The sequence below is a fragment of the Salvelinus alpinus genome, chromosome 17 (genome assembly GCF_045679555.1).
Source record: "Salvelinus alpinus chromosome 17, SLU_Salpinus.1, whole genome shotgun sequence".
In the NCBI taxonomy this organism is placed as follows: domain Eukaryota; kingdom Metazoa; phylum Chordata; class Actinopteri; order Salmoniformes; family Salmonidae; genus Salvelinus; species Salvelinus alpinus.
This window is the reverse complement of record NC_092102.1, coordinates 46,353,533-46,375,663: the sequence shown is the minus strand read 5'-3', so window position 1 is coordinate 46,375,663 and position 22,131 is coordinate 46,353,533. Positions and strand designations below refer to the sequence as shown.

The 22,131-nt window shown below is 41.6% G+C and overlaps 1 protein-coding gene across 7 annotated transcripts in view; it reads left to right on the top strand.

Annotated features, from left to right (window-relative positions):
- The window catches only part of LOC139543048 (myelin transcription factor 1-like), a 147,486-nt gene that overhangs the window by 88,585 nt on the left and 36,770 nt on the right, over window positions 1–22,131 (top strand). For 5 of the 7 annotated variants that reach the window (XM_071349163.1, XM_071349167.1, XM_071349164.1 and 2 more), the window contains exon 2: window positions 17,904–18,004. In XM_071349163.1, the coding sequence (XP_071205264.1) occupies window positions 17,904–18,004 (101 nt within the window). Of the gene's footprint in view, window positions 1–5,641; window positions 5,793–8,868; window positions 9,197–17,903; window positions 18,005–22,131 lie in introns of those variants that run through there. The other 2 variants (XM_071349165.1, XM_071349168.1) reach the window with 2 other exon arrangements.

Here is a 22,131-nt window from a genome sequence, read left to right as displayed (position 1 = left end):
CAGTGTTATAGTAATATATAGTATAGTATAGTAATATAGTAGTATGGCAGGCAGTGTTATAGTAATATATAGTATAGTAATAGTAATATAGTAATATGGTAGGCAGTGTTATAGTAATATATAGTATAGTAATAGTAATATGGCAGGCAGTGTTATAGTAATATATAGTATAGTAATAGTAATATAGTAATATGGCAGGCAGTGTTATAGTAATAGTAATAGTAATATAGTAATATGGCAGGCAGTGTTATAGTAATATATAGTATAGTAATAGTAATATGGCAGGCAGTGTTATAGTAATATATAGTATAGTAATTGTAATATGGCAGGCAGTGTTATAGTAATATATAGTATAGTAATAGTAATATGGCAGGCAGTGTTATAGTAATATATAGTATAGTAATAGTAATATGGCAGGCAGTGTTATAGTAATATATAGTATAGTAATAGTAATATGGCAGGCAGTGTTATAGTAATATATAGTATAGTAATAGTAATATGGCAGGCAGTGTTATAGTAATATATAGTATAGTAATAGTAATATGGAAGGCAGTGTTATAGTAATATATAGTATAGTAATAGTAATATGGCAGGCAGTGTTATAGTAATATATAGTATAGTAATAGTAATATAGTAATATGGCAGGCAGTGTTATAGTAATAGTAATAGTAATATAGTAATATGGCAGGCAGTGTTATAGTAATATATAGTATAGTAATAGTAATATAGTAATATGGCAGGCAGTGTTATAGTAATATATAGTAATAGTAATAGTAATAGTAATATGGTAGGCAGTGTTATAGTAATATATAGTATAGTATAGTAATATAGTAATATGGTAGGCAGTGTTATAGTACTATATAGTATAGTAATAGTAATAGTAATAGTAATATGGTAGGCAGTGTTATAGTAATATATAGTATAGTATAGTAATAGTAATAGTAATATGGTAGGCAGTGTTATAGTAATATATAGTATAGTAATAGTAATAGTAATATGGTAGCCAGTGTTATAGTAATATATAGTAATAGTAATAGTAATATAGTAATATGGCAGGCAGTGTTATAGTAATATATAGTATAGTAATAGTAATATAGTAATATGGCAGGCAGTGTTATAGTAATATATAGTATAGTAATAGTAATATGGTAGGCAGTGTTATAGTAATATATAGTATAGTAATAGTAATATAGTAATATGGCAGGCAGTGTTATAGTAATATATAGTATAGTAATAGTAATATGGTAGGCAGTGTTATAGTAATATATAGTATAGTAATAGTAATATAGTAATATGGCAGGCAGTGTTATAGTAATATATAGTATAGTAATAGTAATAGTAATATGGTAGGCAGTGTTATAGTAATATATAGTATAGTAATAGTAATATAGTAATATGGCAGGCAGTGTTATAGTAATATATAGTATAGTAATAGTGATATAGTAATATGGCAGGCAGTGTTATAGTAATATATAGTATAGTAATAGTAATAGTAATATGGTAGGCAGTGTTATAGTAATATATAGTATAGTAATAGTAATATAGTAATATGGCAGGCAGTGTTATAGTAATATATAGTATAGTAATAGTAATATAGTAATATGGTAGGCAGTGTTATAGTAATATATAGTATAGTAATAGTAATATGGCAGGCAGTGTTATAGTAATATATAGTATAGTAATAGTAATATGGTAGGCAGTGTTATAGTAATATATAGTATAGTAATAGTAATATGGCAGGCAGTGTTATAGTAATATATAGTATAGTAATAGTAATATAGTAATATGGCAGGCAGTGTTATAGTAATATATAGTATAGTAATAGTAATATAGTAATATGGCAGGCAGTGTTATAGTAATATATAGTATAGTAATAGTAATATGGCAGGCAGTGTTATAGTAATATATAGTATAGTAATAGTAATAGTAATATGGTAGGCAGTGTTATAGTAATATATAGTATAGTAATAGTAATATGGCAGGCAGTGTTATAGTAATATATAGTATAGTATAGTAATATAGTAATATGGTAGGCAGTGTTATAGTAATATATAGTATAGTAATAGTAATATGGCAGGCAGTGTTATAGTAATATATAGTATAGTAATAGTAATAGTAATATGGTAGGCAGTGTTATAGTAATATATAGTATAGTAATAGTAATATGGCAGGCAGTGTTATAGTAATATATAGTATAGTAATAGTAATAGTAATATGGTAGGCAGTGTTATAGTAATATATAGTATAGTAATATAGTAATATGGCAGGCAGTGTTATAGTAATATATAGTATAGTAATAGTAATATAGTAATATGGTAGGCAGTGTTATAGTAATATATAGTATAGTATAGTAATATAGTAATATGGTAGGCAGTGTTATAGTAATATATAGTATAGTAATAGTAATATGGCAGGCAGTGTTATAGTAATATATAGTATAGTAATAGTAATATAGTAATATGGCAGGCAGTGTTATAGTAATATATAGTAATAGTAATATATTAATATGGTAGGCAGTGTTATAGTAATATATAGTATAGTAATAGTAATATGGCAGGCAGTGTTATAGTAATATATAGTATAGTATAGTAATATAGTAGTATGGCAGGCAGTGTTATAGTAATATATAGTTATAGTAATATAGTAATATAGTAATATGGCAGGCAGTGTTATAGTAATATATAGTAATAGTAATATAGTAATATAGTAATATGGCAGGCAGTGTTATAGTAATATATAGTAATAGTAATATAGTAATATAGTAATATGGCAGGCAGTGTTATAGTAATATATAGTAATAGTAATATAGTAATATGGTAGGCAGTGTTATAGTAATATATAGTATAGTATAGTAATATAGTAATATGGCAGGCAGTGTTATAGTAATATATAGTATAGTAATAGTAATATAGTAATATGGCAGGCAGTGTTATAGTAATATATAGTATAGTATAGTAATATAGTAGTATGGCAGGCAGTGTTATAGTAATATATAGTTATAGTAATATAGTAATATAGTAATATGGCAGGCAGTGTTATAGTAATATATAGTAATAGTAATATAGTAATATAGTAATATGGCAGGCAGTGTTATAGTAATATATAGTAATAGTAATATAGTAATATAGTAATATGGCAGGCAGTGTTATAGTAATATATAGTAATAGTAATATAGTAATATAGTAATATGGCAGGCAGTGTTATAGTAATATGTAGTATAGTAATAGTAATAGTAATATGGTAGGCAGTGTTATAGTAATATATAGTATAGTATAGTAATATAGTAATATGGTAGGCAGTGTTATAGTAATATATAGTATAGTAATAGTAATATGGTAGGCAGTGTTATAGTAATATGTAGTATAGTAATAGTAATATGGTAGGCAGTGTTATAGTAATATGTAGTAATAGTAATAGTAATAGTAATATGCTGAAGCATTATAAAAAGCATAGTGCATTTATTGATCTGAAAAACAGAGTTGGTTGTTGATAGATGTTGTGAAGTGCAGGCTAAAGGCTTTCATCCCATAGGGTTGCAGAATGACAGTGACTCATCGCCTGAGGGGTGTACTACCAAAGCAGATTCAATGAGTCACCAAGCAAAACTTGATAAAAAAGCTGAAATAACTATTGATTTCCTGGTTAATTAAGAAAGCATTGATGGTGGTAGTGGTGGTGGTGGTGGTGGAGGTGGTGGAGGTGGAGGTGGTGGTGGTGGAGGTGGTGGTGGTGGAGGTGGAGGTGGTGGTGGTGGAGGTGGAGATGGTGGTGGTGGTGGTGGTGGTGGGGGTGGTGGTGGTGGAGGTGGAGATGGTGGTGGTGGTGGTGGTGGTGGGGGTGGTAGTGGTGGTGGTGGAGGTGGTGGTGGTGGGGGTGGTAGTGGTGGTAGTGGTGGAGGTGGAAGTGGTGGTGGAGGTGGTAGTGGTGGTAATTCGTGGAGGTGGAGGTGGTGGAGATGGTGGTGGTGGTGGTGGAGGTGGTGGTGGTGGTGGAGGTAGAGGTAGTAGTGGTGGTGGTGGTGGTGGTGGTGGTGGTGGTGGAGGAGGTGGTGGAGGTGGTGGTGGAGGTAGTGGAAGTTGGGGTCAGGTGGTAGTGCTGGTGGAGATGGAGGTGGAGGTGGTAGTGGTGGTGGAGGTGGAGGTGGTGGGGGGGAGGTGGTAGTGCTGGTGGAGGTGGAGGTGGTAGTAGTGGTGATGGTGGAGGGGGAGGTGGTGGTGGAGGTGGTGGAGGTGGTGGAGGGGTGGAGGGGGTGGTGGTAGTGGTGGTGGAGGTTGTAGTGGTGATGGTGGAGGGGGAGGTGGTGGTGGAGGTGGTGGAGGTGGTAGTGGTGGTGGAGGTGGTAGTGGTGGTAGAGGTAGTGGTGGTGGAGGTGGTGGAGGGGGAGGTGGTGGTGGAGGTGGTAGTGGTGGTGGAGGTGGTAGTGGTGGTGGTAGTGGTGGAGGTGGTGGAGGGGGAGGTGGTGGTGGAGGTGGTAGTGGTGGTAATGATGGTGGAGGTTGAGGTGGTGGTGGTGGTGGTAGTGATGGTGGAGGTTGAGGTGGTGGTGGTGGTGGAGGTGGTAGTTATTGTTGTTGTTGTGGTAGTTGTTGTGGTAGTTGTTGTTGTTATTATTGTGGTAGTTGTTGATGTTGTGGTTGTTATTGTAGTTGTTGTCGTTGTTGTTGTTGTTGTGGTAGACGGTGTTGTGGTAGTTGTTGTTGATTTTGTGGTAGTTGTTGGTGTGGAATTTGTTTGGTAGTTGTTGTTGATGTTGTGGTTGTTGTTGTTGGTGTTGTTGTTGTTGTTTTGGTTGTTGTGGTAGTTTTTGTGGTAGTTGTTGTTGTCGTTGTGGTAGTTTTTGTGGTAGTTGTTGTTGTCGTTGTGGTGGTTGTTGTGGTAGTTATTGTTGTTGGTATTGTGGTTGTTGTTGTTGTTGTTGTTGTTGTTGTTGTTGTTGTTGTTGTTGTTGTGGTAGTTGTTGTTGATGTTGTGGTTGTTGTGGTAGTTGTTGTTGATGTTTTGGTTGATTTTGTGGTTGTTGTTGTCATAGATGTTGTTGTTGTTGTGGTTGTTGTTGTTGTTGTTGTTGTGGTAGTTGATGTTGTGGTAGTTGATGTTGTGGTTGTTGTTGTTGTTGTTGTTGTTGTTGTGGTAGTTGATGTTGTGGTAGTTGATGTTGTGGTTGTTGTTGTTGTTGTTGTTGTTGTTGTTGTTGTGGTAGTTGATGTTGTGGTTGTTGTTGTTGTTGTTGTTGTGGTAGTTGTAATATGATGGGCTATTTAGACAAATAAAACCAGATGCTTGTTACCATGTTGTTATCTACTTAAGAGCTGAGAATATGTGAGTTAGGTTATATAAACAGTATATACAGGATCTTGCTCAAAAAGACTTCGAAGGTAAAGTTCAAGATAAAAAAGATAAAAAAAGAAAAAGGTTTTGAAAACGAAAGTTTCCATAAAATAATGCGGAGTATTTGAGTCCCAGTAGTGGTCTGTCCAGACCAGGCGTGCGTACCAAGTGTCCTTTGTGTTAGAGTTCTTAAGCCGTTGAGCATTTGTGTTGAAAGCTGAGAGTGACCGGCTGCGATTGGCTAAGGGAGTTTGCAGCAGTCAAATATAATTCTTTGCACAGCCCCATCTGATTGGTTTGGCCTGGGCTAACTGCAATAGCCCCATTCCCCTTCCCTATCCCTGTACAAGTTGAACAAAGTTTACTACAACTTTTTTTCCAGAGAAGTTAACATCTCAGTAATTGACAGTCGCGTGTGGGACAGGAGGGGACCGCAAACATGAAGCTGTGTCGCACTTTTCTAGGTTAGTAAAGTAACCTAGTATTCTGTTTCATATTGACAGGTACCGTACTTGGGTTGAACAGGTGTTTTTAACATGAGTTGTTTGTGTGATGCAGGCTAGAAAGTAATGCTGTTTGTGATTTTCGAGGTTCCAATGTAAGAGTGGGCGACACTGTAGCACACAACTCAAACAAATAGTATTGATAATGCGTTTAGCCTACTGAACTGTTCGGTATTTGTTTGTGGACTGTAGCTACTAACTGCCATTTTGTGGTCATGTTATTATTTAGTAGCATTTTAATTATTATTTATTTTCTTTTTTTGCCTAGGCCTATAGGGACATGATAGTGACAATAATTTAGTTTTTTTTTTTCTTAAATCAAAATGATACATCCCTCAAAGTCTAGAAGACTGGTATTACTTCTTGATTCAACTCAGACCGTTGCTTTTTATTATTCCGATAATGTAGTTGATTTACTCAGAGATAAATGTTTGCCCTTTCCTACTTTTAAACGACAGGTTCTTGCTCACCAAAACATACACAATTTCACAGATTATAATGTTTTATTTATAAATAGCCTACATATTTTCCTTAAAACATGTGATGAACCTTCGAATAACCGAAATGTAAACCCCCTAACCCCGGAAGACTTTCCCCAGACAAAGGCCAGTCTAATCCTCCGGGGACGTGTAACCTACCGTGGGGACAATGCCATCCCAGGCTGCAGGCATATTAAAACTTTCTCTTGTTGTCTGTCAGATTGTTCCATCTGTCGAGGGACTTCTCCACCTCCTCCCTTCAGCTGCCACCCTATGCAATATGTTTACTGACCATGGGCCCGTCACAATATAGCCACCGGACTAATTGTAGTCTGGAGCGACGAGACCATTGACGAGCTGCAATCGGTTTTTAGAAAAAAAAAGTTTACCAGCTGGTAACCGACGAACTGCTCTGGGGTCATTGAGTTGGGAAAAACAATGGAGTTGTTTCTCGAAACTTTTGGGGAAGTTTTTAATAAAACCGTGGGCACACAAAGTAAAAGTTTGGATTAGGGTATCAGTATGAATAATGCAAACATAAGCTATCAGAATAGGGCTATTTTGAAGGAATATATTTACTTAGGCTAGTCGAATCACTCACGTTTATTGGTACGTTATGATAGGAAATGTATATGAAACCATATTTAGGCTATACACTGATGGGCCTAATATTGTGCACATCAATAGACAAAAGTAATTTAGCCTTTGTTGCAAGATGTAGCCCCATAGAAATGTTGTCAAGCTTGTCATATGCTGGAAAGACAATTCAATTCGGTGAGTTTTACAGAAGAAACGTATTGAGCACGCACTGCTGTCCAAGGTACTGAAACTATAGAGGGCGAAAGGGAAAACGATCTATCTCGGGTCCTGAATTCATACAGGAAAAGTTCAAACTTACTGTAGCCTTTTTGCTGTGTGTGTGTGTGTGTGTGTGTGTGTGTGTGTGTGTGTGTGTGTGTGTGTGTGTGTGCGTGCGTGTGTGCGCGTGTGCGTTTTCAACCATGTGATTCTTAAAATCCTCTCAAAGGGTAGATTATGTCACACACATACACTTCAGCAGTGGGCCTTCACCTGGCTTCTCATGAGCTTTCTCAGGAGTGTATTTCTCGGATCACGGGTGGCGAAGCGGATTTTTTGTTTCTGTCTTTTGTTTACTCGATTGTTGATGCTGTTGTGTTGACTAGCGCCTTGCTCTGAGCCGCACAACTGAAACCGTAGTGATGCGGCGTGCGCTACGCCAGTGATTGATTTCAGCTCCAATGCATAACAATGGGATTGTAAAAAAATAAAAACTGCCTGCTGCAAAGAGATAAGAATTTAATAGAATTTCTGAAAGCTGAAGGTTGGCTTTTTGAATATTCCCTACGTGCCCGTTGTGAAGAGACGAGATAAAAGAAGCCATTTGTGGGGACTATTCTCAAATGGCTTGTAATGTATGGTTGTCATTTTCACTAATGGTTCCAAACAGCAAACGAAAACCACGGTGTATGCAACATTTGGGACTGATTCCAAGTTGTAAAATGCTATAATATTTACAGGTCTCTATTTGCAGAATGGCAAGTGGCCCACACAGAAATAGGCCCAATATTTAATCACTGCCACAAGAATGCTGCAATCACCATTAATACGTTTGTGCATATGGCAAAGTTTCACTCAAGATATACATTTTATGTGATAGAAATTGAAATGTTAAAGTTTTATCATCGTGTGTTATTATTATTTGAATTTCAATAATGTTTTTTTTTTTTACAACACTATTTAGTTCCGTTAAAGTTTTTTTTAACTAAAGCCTATTTCTATTTTCCACGGAGACTTACTTAGTCTACTCTGTGTTTTTCGAAAAGCCACTTCCCATATGTACTCGAAACGAACAAATGATCAGATTGTGTCATCCCCAGCAACACATACTAAGGGCATACATAAATTCCCTGCCCCAGAAGTGTCCATTGTGTGAGTTATTGCACAGTACCACCTCCAATGAGTTGTGTGTGTGTGTGTGTGTGTGGGGGGGGGGGGGAGAAGATGACAACTGAAAGGTATGCATGCTTTTATGGAGTATCAAGATATATCTCTAGGCGGAAAATAAGCTCATGCTGGTATTGGTGGGCCTTCATTGTAAAGCCAGTATATCCTCCTTGATAGAAAGAGTATCGGATTATATAGATTATATAGATGTGTAAGAATTGTTCATTACTAGGCTATTTAAATACTGTATATATATTTTTTCTAATAAAAGCTTATAAATGCTAATCAAAATGTTTTCTTCGACTAAATAATAGTGGTGTGTGTGTGTGTGTGTGTGTGTGTGTGTGTGTGTGTGTGTGTGTGTGTGTGTGTGTGTGTGTGTGTGTGTGTGTGTGTGTGTGTGTGTGTGTGTGTGTGTGTGTGAGAGAGAGAGAGAGAGAGAGAGAGAGCGTAGGCTATACATGCCCATTGAATTATAGTGGGGCTACCTAAAGCCCTGCCCATCTGATGCGCTCGCTTTTACTACAGCTTTCGTGATGTCATGGCAAAGGGCGGAAAGGGGTGGGATGGGGGGATGGGGGGAGGGGGGGACAATGGCTCATGTGGGAAAGGTAAGTCAATATTACGATTTCTCGCTGACAAAGGCAAATGAAGCCATGTTTTTGCTTACAAACAAGTAACATTCAACGCCTTGATCTGGAGCTCGGCGCTGTCGCCCTTTTCAGGAGGCCGTCTTGCGCTCGCGTTTTCACTGATCGACATCTGGATATTATAGGCTACCGGACTAGAATATGTTTTTTTTTTTTTTTTAGCTGTAACTGAGGACATCGTCCACCAAACTACTTGACAACGAACTGAACTCACCCCAAAACACGAGGAAGACGTATAGGGAAAATCCTAAGGGAATATTTAGAGATTCAGGTAATAACACATTATTGTTCTTCACTCTGCGTAGTCTACAAAAAAAAAAATGATTTAACAATTGAAAATGTATAAAAACCAATGTATACATGGTTTTGTACAACTTTAATGTTACACTATTTGTATAGCCGTTCGTTTCAGCATCGTTGGTATCATGCATTTAGAGTTGGTACCCAGGAGGATGGAGTGAATGTGGCGGTGACTTGATAGTGTTTTATTTGTCATATTTCACAGTTTGTAGTTTATGTTTCTGGATTTATAGGATGTACCTGCCCTTTGCAATCAAGGTTTACTTTTTTAGGATCAGGATATGGCCTTTTGTGTAACCTTCTTTCCTGCAATGATATTTCCTCGGCAAGGCAATTAGGCTTCTACAATCTGACGTGTATAGGCTATTTGTTGACATTACTGTATTTGGGAGAATAAGCCTTTATTAAAACAGAAACGGATATCTATTTAGCATACAAAAATAATAGCGAGTAGTCCAAATGAATCAACTATGGCGCTCTCTTTTGTAATCTCGCTGATATTTTCGCACTTTTGGCTGTGACTCTGCTTGTGTGCGTATAGTTTAGTCATTGTGTTTCCTGCAAAACCAACTCTAAAAAACGTAAATCTGCTTTGATCTCGAAACACAGGTGTTGAATGTGCAATAGTGCTCCTTCGATTTCTATCCTTTTGCTTTGATATCACTTTGTCTTTGAAATAGATTCGAGCTTCATCAATCGCTGTTACTTTGCTATTACGCAGTTGACCACTTAAATGGTTTTATCACTATTTTGTCTATTTTATTCTGGCTGACTATCCAGTGAATTATTTAGCCAAACTCGCTTTACTGGGTGTTCGTTAGTTCCATATGGCTGTGTGTAATTAAGGTCGAACAATCTGCGTTGCACAGGAGTCCCAGCCAAGCGTGTGGATGGAGGAGGATAGAGGAGGGGTGGCCATTTGATGTGCAGCAGAAAACAGAGATGCTCCCTTCAAATGTCAGGCGTCCTTGGTCAGATGCGCAGATAAAAGTCCTTATAATGTTATTTTTGATTTGAAAGTCCGGTAACACTCAACGTGTCCGTTCCTAAATCTATTTCGCCGGCTTCTGTCTGCTATGTTTACTTTCGCTTTTTCCTACTGATCTGGTTTGAGTCAGTGTATGTATGGCATGTTGTTTAGAATTAAGCCGCTCTCTCTGCTTAGATGGCCAAGCGGACTGTCAAAGCACCTGCGCCTAAGATGGAGGATGAGAATGAAATACTAGGCCATTATGAAAATGTCCTCTGGTCGAAAGTTTGAACAGCTGTAGCCTACAGTAAACATGCTGGTCTCTCCCGAGAACGACCGCATGCTTCACTACCTGGCGACTGCTGCTACCACTACTATCTATTACTAGTATCGCTACTTTTCTATGAGGGGGTGGGGTGGGGGGGGGGGGGGGGGGGGGGTTACTTTGCTGACACAAAGCAACTATACTACTAGTCCTATAGTGAACATTATAACGCCGTCGAATAAAATATTATATTTGAGTTACTTTGCTACAGCAGTGGCAGATTGATGTGGGCAACAATGTCTAAGTTTATTATAACGAAATTGCAGCCGGTCCATGGTAGGTAGATCACTTTATATATATATACAGTGGGGAGAACAAGTATTTGATACACTGCCGATTTTGCAGGTTTTCCTACTTACAAAGCATGTAGAGGTCTGTAATTTTTATCATAGGTACACTTCAACTGTGAGAGACGGAATCTAAAACAAAAATCCAGAAAATCACATTGTATGATTTTTAAGTAATTAATTAGCATTTTATTGCAAGACATAAGTATTTGATACATCAGAAAAGCAGAACTTAATATTTGGTACTGAATCCTTTGTTTGCAATTACAGAGATCATACGTTTCCTGTAGTTCTTGACCAGGTTTGCACACACTGCAGCAGGGATTTTGGCCCACTCCTCCATACAGACCTTCTCCAGATCCTTCAGGTTTCGGGGCTGTCGCTGGGCAATACGGACTTTCAGCTCCCTCCAAAGATTTTCTATTGGGTTCAGGTCTGGAGACTGGCTAGGCCACTCCAGGACCTTGAGATACTTCTTACGGAGCCACTCCTTAGTTGCCCTGGCTGTGTGTTTCGGGTCGTTGTCATGCTGGAAGACCCAGCCACAACCCATCATCAATGCTCTTACTGAGGGAAGGAGGTTGTTGGCTAAGATCTCGCAATACATGGCCCCATCCATCCTCCCCTCAATACGGTGCAGTCGTCCTGTCCCCTTTGCAGAAAAGCATCCCCAAAGAATGATGTTTCCACCTCCATGCTTCACGGTTGGGATGGTGTTCTTGGGGTTGTACTCATCCTTCTTCTTCCTCCAAACACGGCGAGTGGAGTTTAGACCAAAAAGCTCTATTTTTGAATCATCAGACCACATGACCTTCTCCCATTCCTCCTCTGGATCATCCAGATGGTCATTGGCAAACTTCAGACGGGCCTGGACATGCGCCTGCTTGAGCAGGGGGACCTTGTGTGCGCTGCAGGATTTTAATCCATGACGGCGTAGTGTGTTACTAATGGTTTTCTTTGAGACTGTGGTCCCAGCTCTCTTCAGGTCATTGACCAGGTCCTGCCGTGTAGTTCTGGGCTGATCCCTCACCTTCCTCATGATCATTGATGCCCCACGAGGTGAGATCTTGCATGGAGCCCCAGACCGAGGGTGATTGACCATCATCTTGAACTTCTTCTATTTTCTTCTATTTTCTAATAATTGCGCCAACAGTTGTTGCCTTCTCACCAAGCTGCTTGCCTATTGTCCTGTAGCCCATCCCAGCCTTGTGCAGGTCTACAATTTTATCCTTGATGTCCTTACACAGCTCTCTGGTCTTGGCCATTGTGGAGAGGTTGGAGTCTGTTTGATTGAGTGTGTGGACAGGTGTCTTTTATACAGGTAACGAGTTCAAACAGGTGCAGTTAATACAGGTAATGAGTGGAGAACAGGAGGGCTTCTTAAAGAAAAACTAACAGGTCTGTGAGAGCCGGAATTCTTACTGGTTGGTAGGTGATCAAATACTTATGTCATGCAATAAAATGCTAATTAATTACTTAAAAATCATACAATGTGATTTTCGGGATTTTTGTTTTAGATTCCGTCTCTCACAGTTGAAGTGTACCTATGATAAAAATTACAGACCTCTACATGCTTTGTAAGTAGGAAAACCTGCAAAATCGGCAGTGTATCAAATACTTGTTCTCCCCACTGTATATGTATATATATATACACAGAGAGAGAATCTACATTGTGTTTCTTTTCTCTGTAATAGCCAAATAGCCTAGTTTATTCTAGGCTACTTTTACACAATTTATAGTAAGCCTAAATACATGCGTGACAAATATATGTTTTGAAGATAATAACTGAAGAGTATCCTGTGTTTTTAATTGCTTTATATAGTATTATATTTCATAGACCTCGTATAAACTAGTAAAGCTTTGATTGTTTGATTTATGAATATGAATATTTGTTATTATAAAACGGTACATTCGGATCTAAGTTTGGATCCTGGATGCTGATTGAACTCTTATCACGAGTTGAAATGCTCCCATCGCCCGTGGTGCTGGCAGCAGGTGCCACGGGATCAGAGAGGGGAGTGAAATAAACACGTCGAGAGGAGCAGCTGGGCCAAATTGCGCCCTCGTCATTCAAAGCATATCAGAAATCTGAGCGATAGAGCCAAGGGTCAGGGTCGTCCAAGCAGTCAATATAGAGAGAAGTGCCATTTATAACAACAACCTTGGAATAATGATTGTTAAGCAGTTGGAGTATTCCGTTATGGTCATTTTAGAACTAAAATCTACTCTAAAAGGCCTCAGACTCTTTTTTTTGTATGCGATACCGACACGATACCGACAAGTGTGCCTTCAGAAATGATAACTCTGAATGTAGCATGATTAGGAAATACTTTAATTCTTTAGTAAGGAAGGCTTATTAATAACAACAGTCTTTTCAGCATTTATCAAGAGGCTTTTAACACCGTCAACAACGGCTTTTAACACCGTCAACAACGGCTTTCAGGCGCAGAGCTGTTCTCGTTTAGCCCATATCATAACTGTAAAAAAAGAAACCGGTAAAAGTGTCGGGAATATCGAATGAGTATGGCTCGATCTCTCTTGTTGTTTATGGTTTCCTTATGGCTCCTCCCAAACCTGGTTTCCATGGAGCTGTGATGTCCTTCAGACTGCTTCCTCTGTGGGAGACCCTCTGTCCTTCTCAAAGGCACTTTGTCTCATTCTGACAAACATTATTTTATTAGTTTCGTTTACTGTAAGGTCTGTTTGCTTTTGACCTTCTGGAACGGTCTTATTCTTGACAATTTCTATCGAATATTAATAGTTTAATGTACATTTTTTTTTAAATCCATATTACATTTAGTAGGATTAAATTACTTCATATATTAATACTTTTCATGAATGGATTATAATGATTGTTGTTGTTGTTATTTATATGTGCGTGCAGCTAGTGTATGATGTTATGTTTGTACAGAACTTATCATTTCTCCACTTTTGTTAAGAGCCTTGTCTAGGTCGTCAGTAATCACACAAAGTTATCTCTAAATCCTGCTTAACTCTACCAGGGGTGTACAGCTGGCCCGTTTTGGATTATTGTAACAGCATACTCTGGTATTTAATCTAACTATGGATTTAGTATCTGTCTTTGTTCCAATCTCCCCCCCAAATGTTATTACCCCATATATTTTTTTCTGCTAAATGTGATTTGTCTGAGTTTGTCTCTAGCTAGATAGTTTGTCACTATCCTGAAAAAATATATATATTTGAGATTTGAAAAGGCCATGTCACCCATTTGAAGATTGCATTTTCATTCCTTCAGTCATTGTACATTTTAATTCACTTGCCTTTCTCTACTGTCTCTGAAATGAACGTCCCCTGACAACCAATTAATTGTCAACTTTCCATCTCTCTCACTACTGAATTACGAGATGGCAGTAATTGAATTCACAGTGAACATCACCTGATCTCCTGCTTTAAAAAACCCTGATATTCTCCTTTAGAACAGGGTGAGTGGACTTTAGCAAGGAGCAAGCCTTTCCAGGATGGACGTCAGGATTAGATATGATGAGGGAGAAAGTTATAGATGCATAAATATCATACATTTACATTTACATTTAAGTCATTTAGCAGACGCTCTTATCCAGAGCGACTTACAAATTGGTGCATTCACCTTATGATATCCAGTGGAACAACCACTTTACCCAAATACGTGCTAACCTCTCAGAATTACAATATCAGGGAGGTTAGCATTGTGCGTCTGTAACTTTCTCACTCATCATTATTCACAAGGATTATCCGTAATCATGGTAGCATCCACATTAATGTAGAAGTGTTGAATCCTATTCTTATTTACAATAAAAGTGACTACATAATGACACAATATATTATTTACCATTCATTCTATTGGGCACAAAATAATCTGAAATTACAGCCAAAACAAACAGCAAGTTTGTAGAGTCACAAGCTTGAAGTAATCATTGTGTGCTAGGAATATGGGAACAAATACAAAACTTTTGACTACTTTAATACACATATAAGTGAATTTGTCCCAATACTTTTGGTCCCCTAAAATGGGGGGGACTATGTACAAAAAGTGCTGTAATTTCTAAACGATTCATCCAGTATGGATGAATATACCCTCAAATTAAAGCTGTCAGTCTGCAACTTTAACCTCATAGTCATTGTATCATTTCAAACCTGAAGTGCAGGAGTACAGACCCAAAACAACAACAAAGTGTCACTGTCCCAATACTGTTGGAGCTGTACATTATCTCTGTATATATCTCGCTGTATTTCTGTCACTGTCCCAATACTGTTGGAGCTGTACATTATCTCTGTATATATCTCGCTGTATTTCTGTCACTGTCCCAATACTGTTGGAGCTGTACATTATCTCTGTATATATCTCGCTGTATTTCTGTCACTGTCCCAATACTGTTGGAGCTGTACATTATCTCTGTATATATCTCGCTGTATTTCTGTCCCAATACTGTTGGAGCTGTACATTATCTCTGTATATATCTCGCTGTATTTCTGTCCCAATACTGTTGGAGCTCACTGTATGTTTCCCCACGACAATAAAGCCCTTTGAATTGAGATGAACAGCATTATTGTTGTCATCACTTTTCTAAGGAGGAAAGTTGATAAGGAAGCATTGTGTTGGGGTGCGTTGGGTTGTGCTGTGTTGTGCTGTGTTGTGCTGTGTTGGGGTGCGTTGGGTTGTGCTGTTTTGGGGTGCGTTGGGTTGTGCTGTGTTGGGTTGTGCTGTGTTGTGCTGTGCTGTGTTGGGGTGCGTTGGGTTGTGCTGTGTTGGGGTGCGTTGGGTTGTGCTGTGTTGGGGTGCGTTGGGTTGTGCTGTTTTGGGTTGTGCTGTGCTGTGTTGGGTTGTGCTGTGTTGTGCTGTGCTGTGTTGGGGTGCGTTGGGTTGTGCTGTGTTGGGGTGCGTAGGGTTGTGCTGTGCTGTGTTGGGGTGCGTTGGGTTGTGCTGTGCTGTGTTGGGGTGCGTTGGGTTGTGCTGTGTTGGGCTGTGCTGTGTTGTGCTGTGTTGTGCTGTGCTGTGTTGGGGGGGGGAGGGAGGAGGGAGGAGGGATGTGGGTTAAGGAAGAGGGGGGGGCTCGGGACTGCTCTGACATGGAAACAGCCTTTTGTTTTCTCACTGTCTGTCTGCTATCTCTGAGACGAGGACTGGGCTGTGACTGTAGGTGCTGTCTGTCTGCTATCTCTGAGACGAGGACTGGGCTGTGACTGTAGGTGCTGTCTGTCTGCTATCTCTGAAACAGGGACTGGGCTGTGACTGTAGGATAGATGCTGTCTGTCTGCTATCTCTGAGACGTGTAGTGGGCTGTGACTGATACTCCTATATGTTTATATATAACAGCTCATGTTATGTCACTGCATTCATTACATAACTAGACAGAGGGTAAGAGGTCCAGGAAAGAGAAGATAGGAGGAAGTTGAACAGTTGAGAAGATGGAAAGAGGTGGAGAGATAGTCAAAATTGATACAGGTGACAGAAGAGTCTGAGTGTGTTTTAGTTGTGGAACAGTTAGTTTGACTTGGGCTGTGCCAGGCCGTGCCAGGCCGTGCCAGGCTGTGCCACTCCCTCTCCGTAGGAGCTCTGGTTGCAGGTCTCAGTCCCCATGCCCGGGTAGAGACAGATGGGACTTCAGGACAGACACTCACTGCTCAGGAAATTCACCAGATTGGGAGAGAGGAGACAGGGCAGGAGGGTGCTAGGAGCAGGGTGGTTGGGTGTTAGGAGCAGGGTGGTTAGGTGCTAGGAGCAGGGTGGTTGGGTGTTAGGAGCAGGGTGGTTGGGTGCTAGGAGCAGGGCGGTTGGGTGTTAGGAGCAGGGTGGTTGGGTGTTAGGAGCAGGGTGGTTGGATGGTAGGAGCAGGGTGGTTGGATGCTAGGAGCAGGGTGGTTGGGTGCTAGGAGCAGGGTGATTGGGTGCTAGGAGCAGGGTGGTTGGGTGCTAGGAGCAGGGTGGTTGGGTGCTAGGAGCAGGGTGGTTGGGTGCTAGGAGCAGGGTGGTTGGATGCTAGGAGCAGGGTGGTTGGGTGGTAGGAGCAGGGTGGTTGGGTGCTAGCTTCTTTACCCCCTGGCCACATTGAAGACACTAAGTGTGAAAATGTAATGAAGAGTAGTTTCGTACAGATTTGCATTATCTTACATGTTTGCAGTTCAGGGTTTCATTAGTTAGCTGTGACAGTTTGATCTTTTTTTCTCAAATAGTTTTTTTCTTCACATTCTGTGAAGGTCTATGCTCTCATTATTTAAGACACTTCAGAACCACATGTCTGTGGACAGCTCCACAGTGGATCAATCATTTCAGTCATAGCTCCAAAAACTGCAAGGATAGAAAACATTTTTTAAATAATAGTTTAGCTTGTTTCTATTCTGTAATGTGTGATGAATTGAATAGCTATTACCTTGATGAAAAAAGAGAGAAAAAAGCTCTTGATTTATGGATGATTCATTATTTACTGACCCCCTCCCCCCCACCTTGCTCATATGCACCCAACTACTGAAAAGCTCAATACAAATGTGATTGATTCGAATAGCAGACTGACAGAGACTCCAGCTGGGGACGTGTGTGTGTGCTCTGTTTCTTTAGTGCCTGGAGTATGCTTGAGTGCCCCACCCCGTCCCAACCTACCCTGCCCCACCCCCTCTCCACCACCCTCCCCCTTCACCTCTCCATCACCGTCCCCCACCCCCTCTCCATCACCCTCCCCACCCCCTCTCCATCACCCCCCACCCCCTCTCCATCACCCTCCCCCTTCTCCTCTCCATCACCTTCCCCCTTCTCCTCTCCATCACCCTCCCCCTTCTCCTCTCCATCACCCCCCTCCCCCACCCCCTCTCCATCACCCTCTACCTCCCCCACCCCCTCACCATCACCCTCTACCTCCCCCACACCCTATCCATCACCCTCTACCTCCCCCACCCCCTCTCCATCACCTTCTACCTCCCCCACCCACTCTCCATCACCCTCCTCTCCTCACCCTCCTCACCCTCCTCCTCACCCTCCTCCTCACCCTCTTTACTATATTCCTCCTCCCACCCCTCCTCCTCGTTTCTCTGCTTGTCCTGTTATTTAAAATGACTCTTTCTTCTTTTCTCCTATATTGCCCCCCCTCTCTTTTGGCTGGTTCAGAAAATGAGTTTCGGGGTGAGCTCCTGAATCAGCGGTGGACGCGAGGCGAGAGGATCAGCCGCTGCCAGCCCACACAGAGACTGCAGAGCGGACCAATCAAAGTGAGTTACAGAGCACAGCACTTTATTTCTGATTTCTGAGCACTTCAACACCGCCCAGCAAAAGGGAAAGGGGGGGGGGGGGAGGGAGGAGGGTGGGTGAAGGAGGGAGGAGGAGGGAGGAGGAGGAGTGGTGGAGGAGGATCAAGGGGGGGGTTGAAGGGGGAGTGGGGTGGAGGAGGAGGGAGGGGGGGGTTGCTCGACAAGCGTGCTGGACAGTGCACTTCAGGCAAACAAATCAAACAGCACATCAAATCCTCTCTCCTGCCCAGCCCTGCCTATAGCACAGCTCAGCACAGTTCAGCTCAGCTCAGCATTTTACTTCCACAGAGTTCACTTTAGAGCATTTATTTTTTTACATCAGACAGAACATCTCAAGAGGATGTCCTTGAGCTGCTTTGATTTTTTCCCCGATATTCCCCCTCATCAGCATAAAATAAAACATCTTTCTCTCTCCCTTTCTTTCTTTCTTTCTTTCTTTCTTTCTTTCTTTCTCTTTCTCTTTCTCTCTCTCTCTCTCTCTCTCTCTCTCTCTCTCTCTCTCTCTCTCTCTCTCTCTCTCTCTCTCTCTGCAAAACGTATCAATCAGCAATCAGTCCTTATTCATGCATAAAAGAGGTCACCTCTGAGTTGCTGTTTGCAAGAGTGGACAGAGTAAGAGGTCAAGGAGAGGAGAGGTCAAGGAGAGGAGAGGAAATGGAGAGGAGAGGTAGAGGAGAGGAGAGGTAGAGGAGAGGAGGGGTAGAGGAGAGGAGAAGTCAAGGAGAGGAGAGGAGAGGTCAAGGAGAGGAGAGGAGAGGTCAAGGAGAGGAGAGGAGAGGTAGAGGAGAGGAGAGGTAGAGGAGAGGTAGAGGAGAGGAGAGGTAGAGGAGAGGAGAGGTAGAGGTAGAGGAGAGGTCAAGGAGAGGAGAGGTCAAGGAGAGGAGAGGTAGAGGAGAGGAGAGGTCAAGGAGAGGAGAGATCAAGGAGAAGTAGAGGAGAGGAGAGGTCAAGGAGAGGAGAGGTCAAGGAGAGGATAGGTCAAGGAGAGGAGAGGTCAAGGAGAGGAGAGATCAAGGAAGGGAGAGGTAGAGGTCAAGGAGAGGTAGAGGAGAGGAGAGGAGAGGTAGAGGAGAGGAGAGGAGAGGTAGAGGTAGAGGAGAGGAGAGGAGGAGAGGTAGAGGTAGAGGAGAGGTAGAGGAGAGGAGAGGTAGAGGAGAGGAGAGGAGAGGTAGAGGAGAGGAGAGGAGATGAGAGGAGAGGTAGAGGAGAGGTAGAGGTAGAGGAGAGGAGAGGAGAGGTAGAGGGACCATAGAGGAAGACAGTTCAGCTCTCAGTTCAAATGGAAAAAGGTCAAAGCCTTTTATTTCTGGATATTCTTTCTGAATTGGTCATCTTTGGTAAAATCATTTTGGGATAAAATAATACAGGCCATGCTGTTATGTTTACTTGCCTTTTATGGTGCATACTATACTTATAGTATCAACAAATGGCCCAGACATACAGAGGGTTAACCATGTTAGGGTATATTGATTGTGGTAGTTAGTATTTATTGGGTCATTGTGTAACGAGTGATTGAAATAACTTTTGATTTAGATAACAAGTTGTATGTTTTGACGGAGGTTGTCGTGTATTTCATGTTTTGAGATTCTTAATGCGTTTAGCAAATAAAATGTTTCATTTTGGCCAACGGGTTTCAGTGTGGGGCTGGAGGTTCATTGTTTTTAAAAAAGTGAATTCTGTTTGGACAAAAGTGCACAAGTAATAAAGACAAACTGTAACAAAGGGATGGAGGGAGGAATGAAAAGGAGAGAAAGGGGTGGGGGGTGTTGTCCTCTGGGTCTAGTTAAAGCTGTTTAGCTACCCTCTGAAGGCCAGGGTTCATCAGAAAGGATGGCTTTTACTGATTTGGTTTGATTTCTTGAAGTGGAGTAGCAGTTACAAGCTGTGCTTTAAATCAAAACAGTAAATCATTTCAAACATATTTCCTCGTTCTGGAATGAAAAGACTTCACTCAGAGAAAGAGATGAGGAATGGAATCGGTGCTGAAAAGACTTCACTCAGAGAAAGAGATGAGGAATGGAGAGCGATGATGTCTGATAAAACACCAACTCATGAGTGTGTAACACCGTTGGTTCTAGTAGTACCTCCTCCTCCATGGTGTGAATGATTAAAATGAGCCCGGCTGGGGCTCAACACGTAGTAGTGACTGCTTGGTCCAGGAACCGGGCCTCTCTAATTGGCAGTTGCTGTCCGCAGGTAATTTTGGAGATGTCAGTCTTCCTTGCTGGTTGCCTAGTGAACGCGGCTCTCCTGGTTCCCTCTTCGCTTGTAAACGTGAAAATGAATAAAAGACTGATTTATGTGCACCAGGGGAAGAGGGGTGACCTTCTCTGTGAAGTCATTGCCCCCAGCCAGCAATTTACATATAGCTGTCAGAATGCAGAGCAGAGATGGCCTTCCTGGCTGTACGGCACACAAAGAGGGACATAATTGATAATGTAACACAGTCTGTAGGGATGCAAAGCTCTCCTTCATGAGCTACTCTGGTAAAACCCACACCTTCTCCTCTCTCGCTGCAGGGAGAAAAGAGCATCTGGGCACCATATACATTTCTCATTCAAAGAATGTAATTAAAAAAATAACACAGGCAAAGGATAGGTTTGAACATACATTTAAAAAAATAAGCCCTTTGAAAATATGGTGAATCGCCAGCCTCATTCCCTCTGGATTCATTCAGTGACTTTGTGTTCATATAAAATTAATGAGGTGGAATAAAATAAAATAAAAATTGAACTCAGATGTGCTTACCTATTTAAATGTGTGTAGCTATGGTTACTGCAAACATGAAAGCAATAGGGGCTCCTTTCAATCCCGTTTGATTCATGTGATGACTATCGACGTGGGAAGAAGCAGAAGCAGAAAACGAGACAGGAGAAACCGAAGTGTGTACAGGCTCATCATTGATAAGACACAGCCAACACAGTGAATCTCTTTAGGGCTGCCTCATTTGTCCCCCCCCCCCCCGGGTCACATGGGTCATGAAGAGTAAGGAGAGGCTAAAACACAGTCCCCATTTTCTGGCCAGTGAAAGAGACAAAACAAACTGTGTTCATTAGCTTCTCGTGGCTTTTTGATCCCCTGTAAAACTTTCCACTCATGCCACACACAGGCCCGTGAGTTGAGCACAGAGAGTAAACTGCACCCTTTAGTTTGGGGCACAAAGCCGGCTTGTTGCACGGGTGCACATTAGCAGTGCCTGATCAAAAGCCCAGGGGCCAGGGGAGGAGGGAGGGCTGGGGCCGGGCCCCGGGCTCCACACTGCACCTGTACCTCCGGATAAGCACGAGACGCAGAACACAGGGCTCCCTAAAAAAACACAACACACTTCTTATGCCCCCTCTCTCCTCTCCCTTTTCAAAAGTAGCTCTATTAGCAGGAAGTGCCTTTGCCAATCACAGAAAAAGAGAAAAAGAACGGGAAAAAAGAGACAGAGATGTTTGACTTCACTGTGGCCCTGCCAACTTCACCACTGACTGAGACAAAGCAGCTAATGCTGAAGCGAGGGGGAGGGGAGAGGGGAGGACAGGGGATCGCATGGGGAGGGGGAAAGGACAGGGGAGGGGAGAGGGGAGGACAGGGGATCGCATGGGGAGGGGGAAAGGACAGGGGAGGGGAGAGCGCAGGGGGACAGGCCATAAAAGACCCAGAGTTCAGTAATCAAAGCTAATGTTCCCATTGTGTCTAAAAAAGCATCTGATAGCTTTAGAGTGTGCCTGCCTGGCTGCTGAGTGTGGAATGGGGAACGGTGGTACCACGAGGTGTGGCTGGGGGTCAGTAGTGAAGGGGGGGCCTTCACACCTGCTCTTTTGTGCCTTAAAAGCAAGGCCTGAGCCGGGTGAACGGGGAGCGCTGGGTCCCTAAAAGAGCAATTACAGTGATTCTGAGCAGTCCTGTTTTTGTTGTTGTTAATATTATGACTATATTTTGGGACTCCCAAGTTGTGCAGCGTGTCTAAGGCACTGCATCTCAGTGCAAGAGGCGTCACTACAGTCCCTGGTTCGAATCCAGGCTGTATCACAACCCGGCTGTGATTGGGAGTCCCATAGGGCGGCGCACAATTGGCCCAGCGTCGTCTGGGTTTGGCCGGG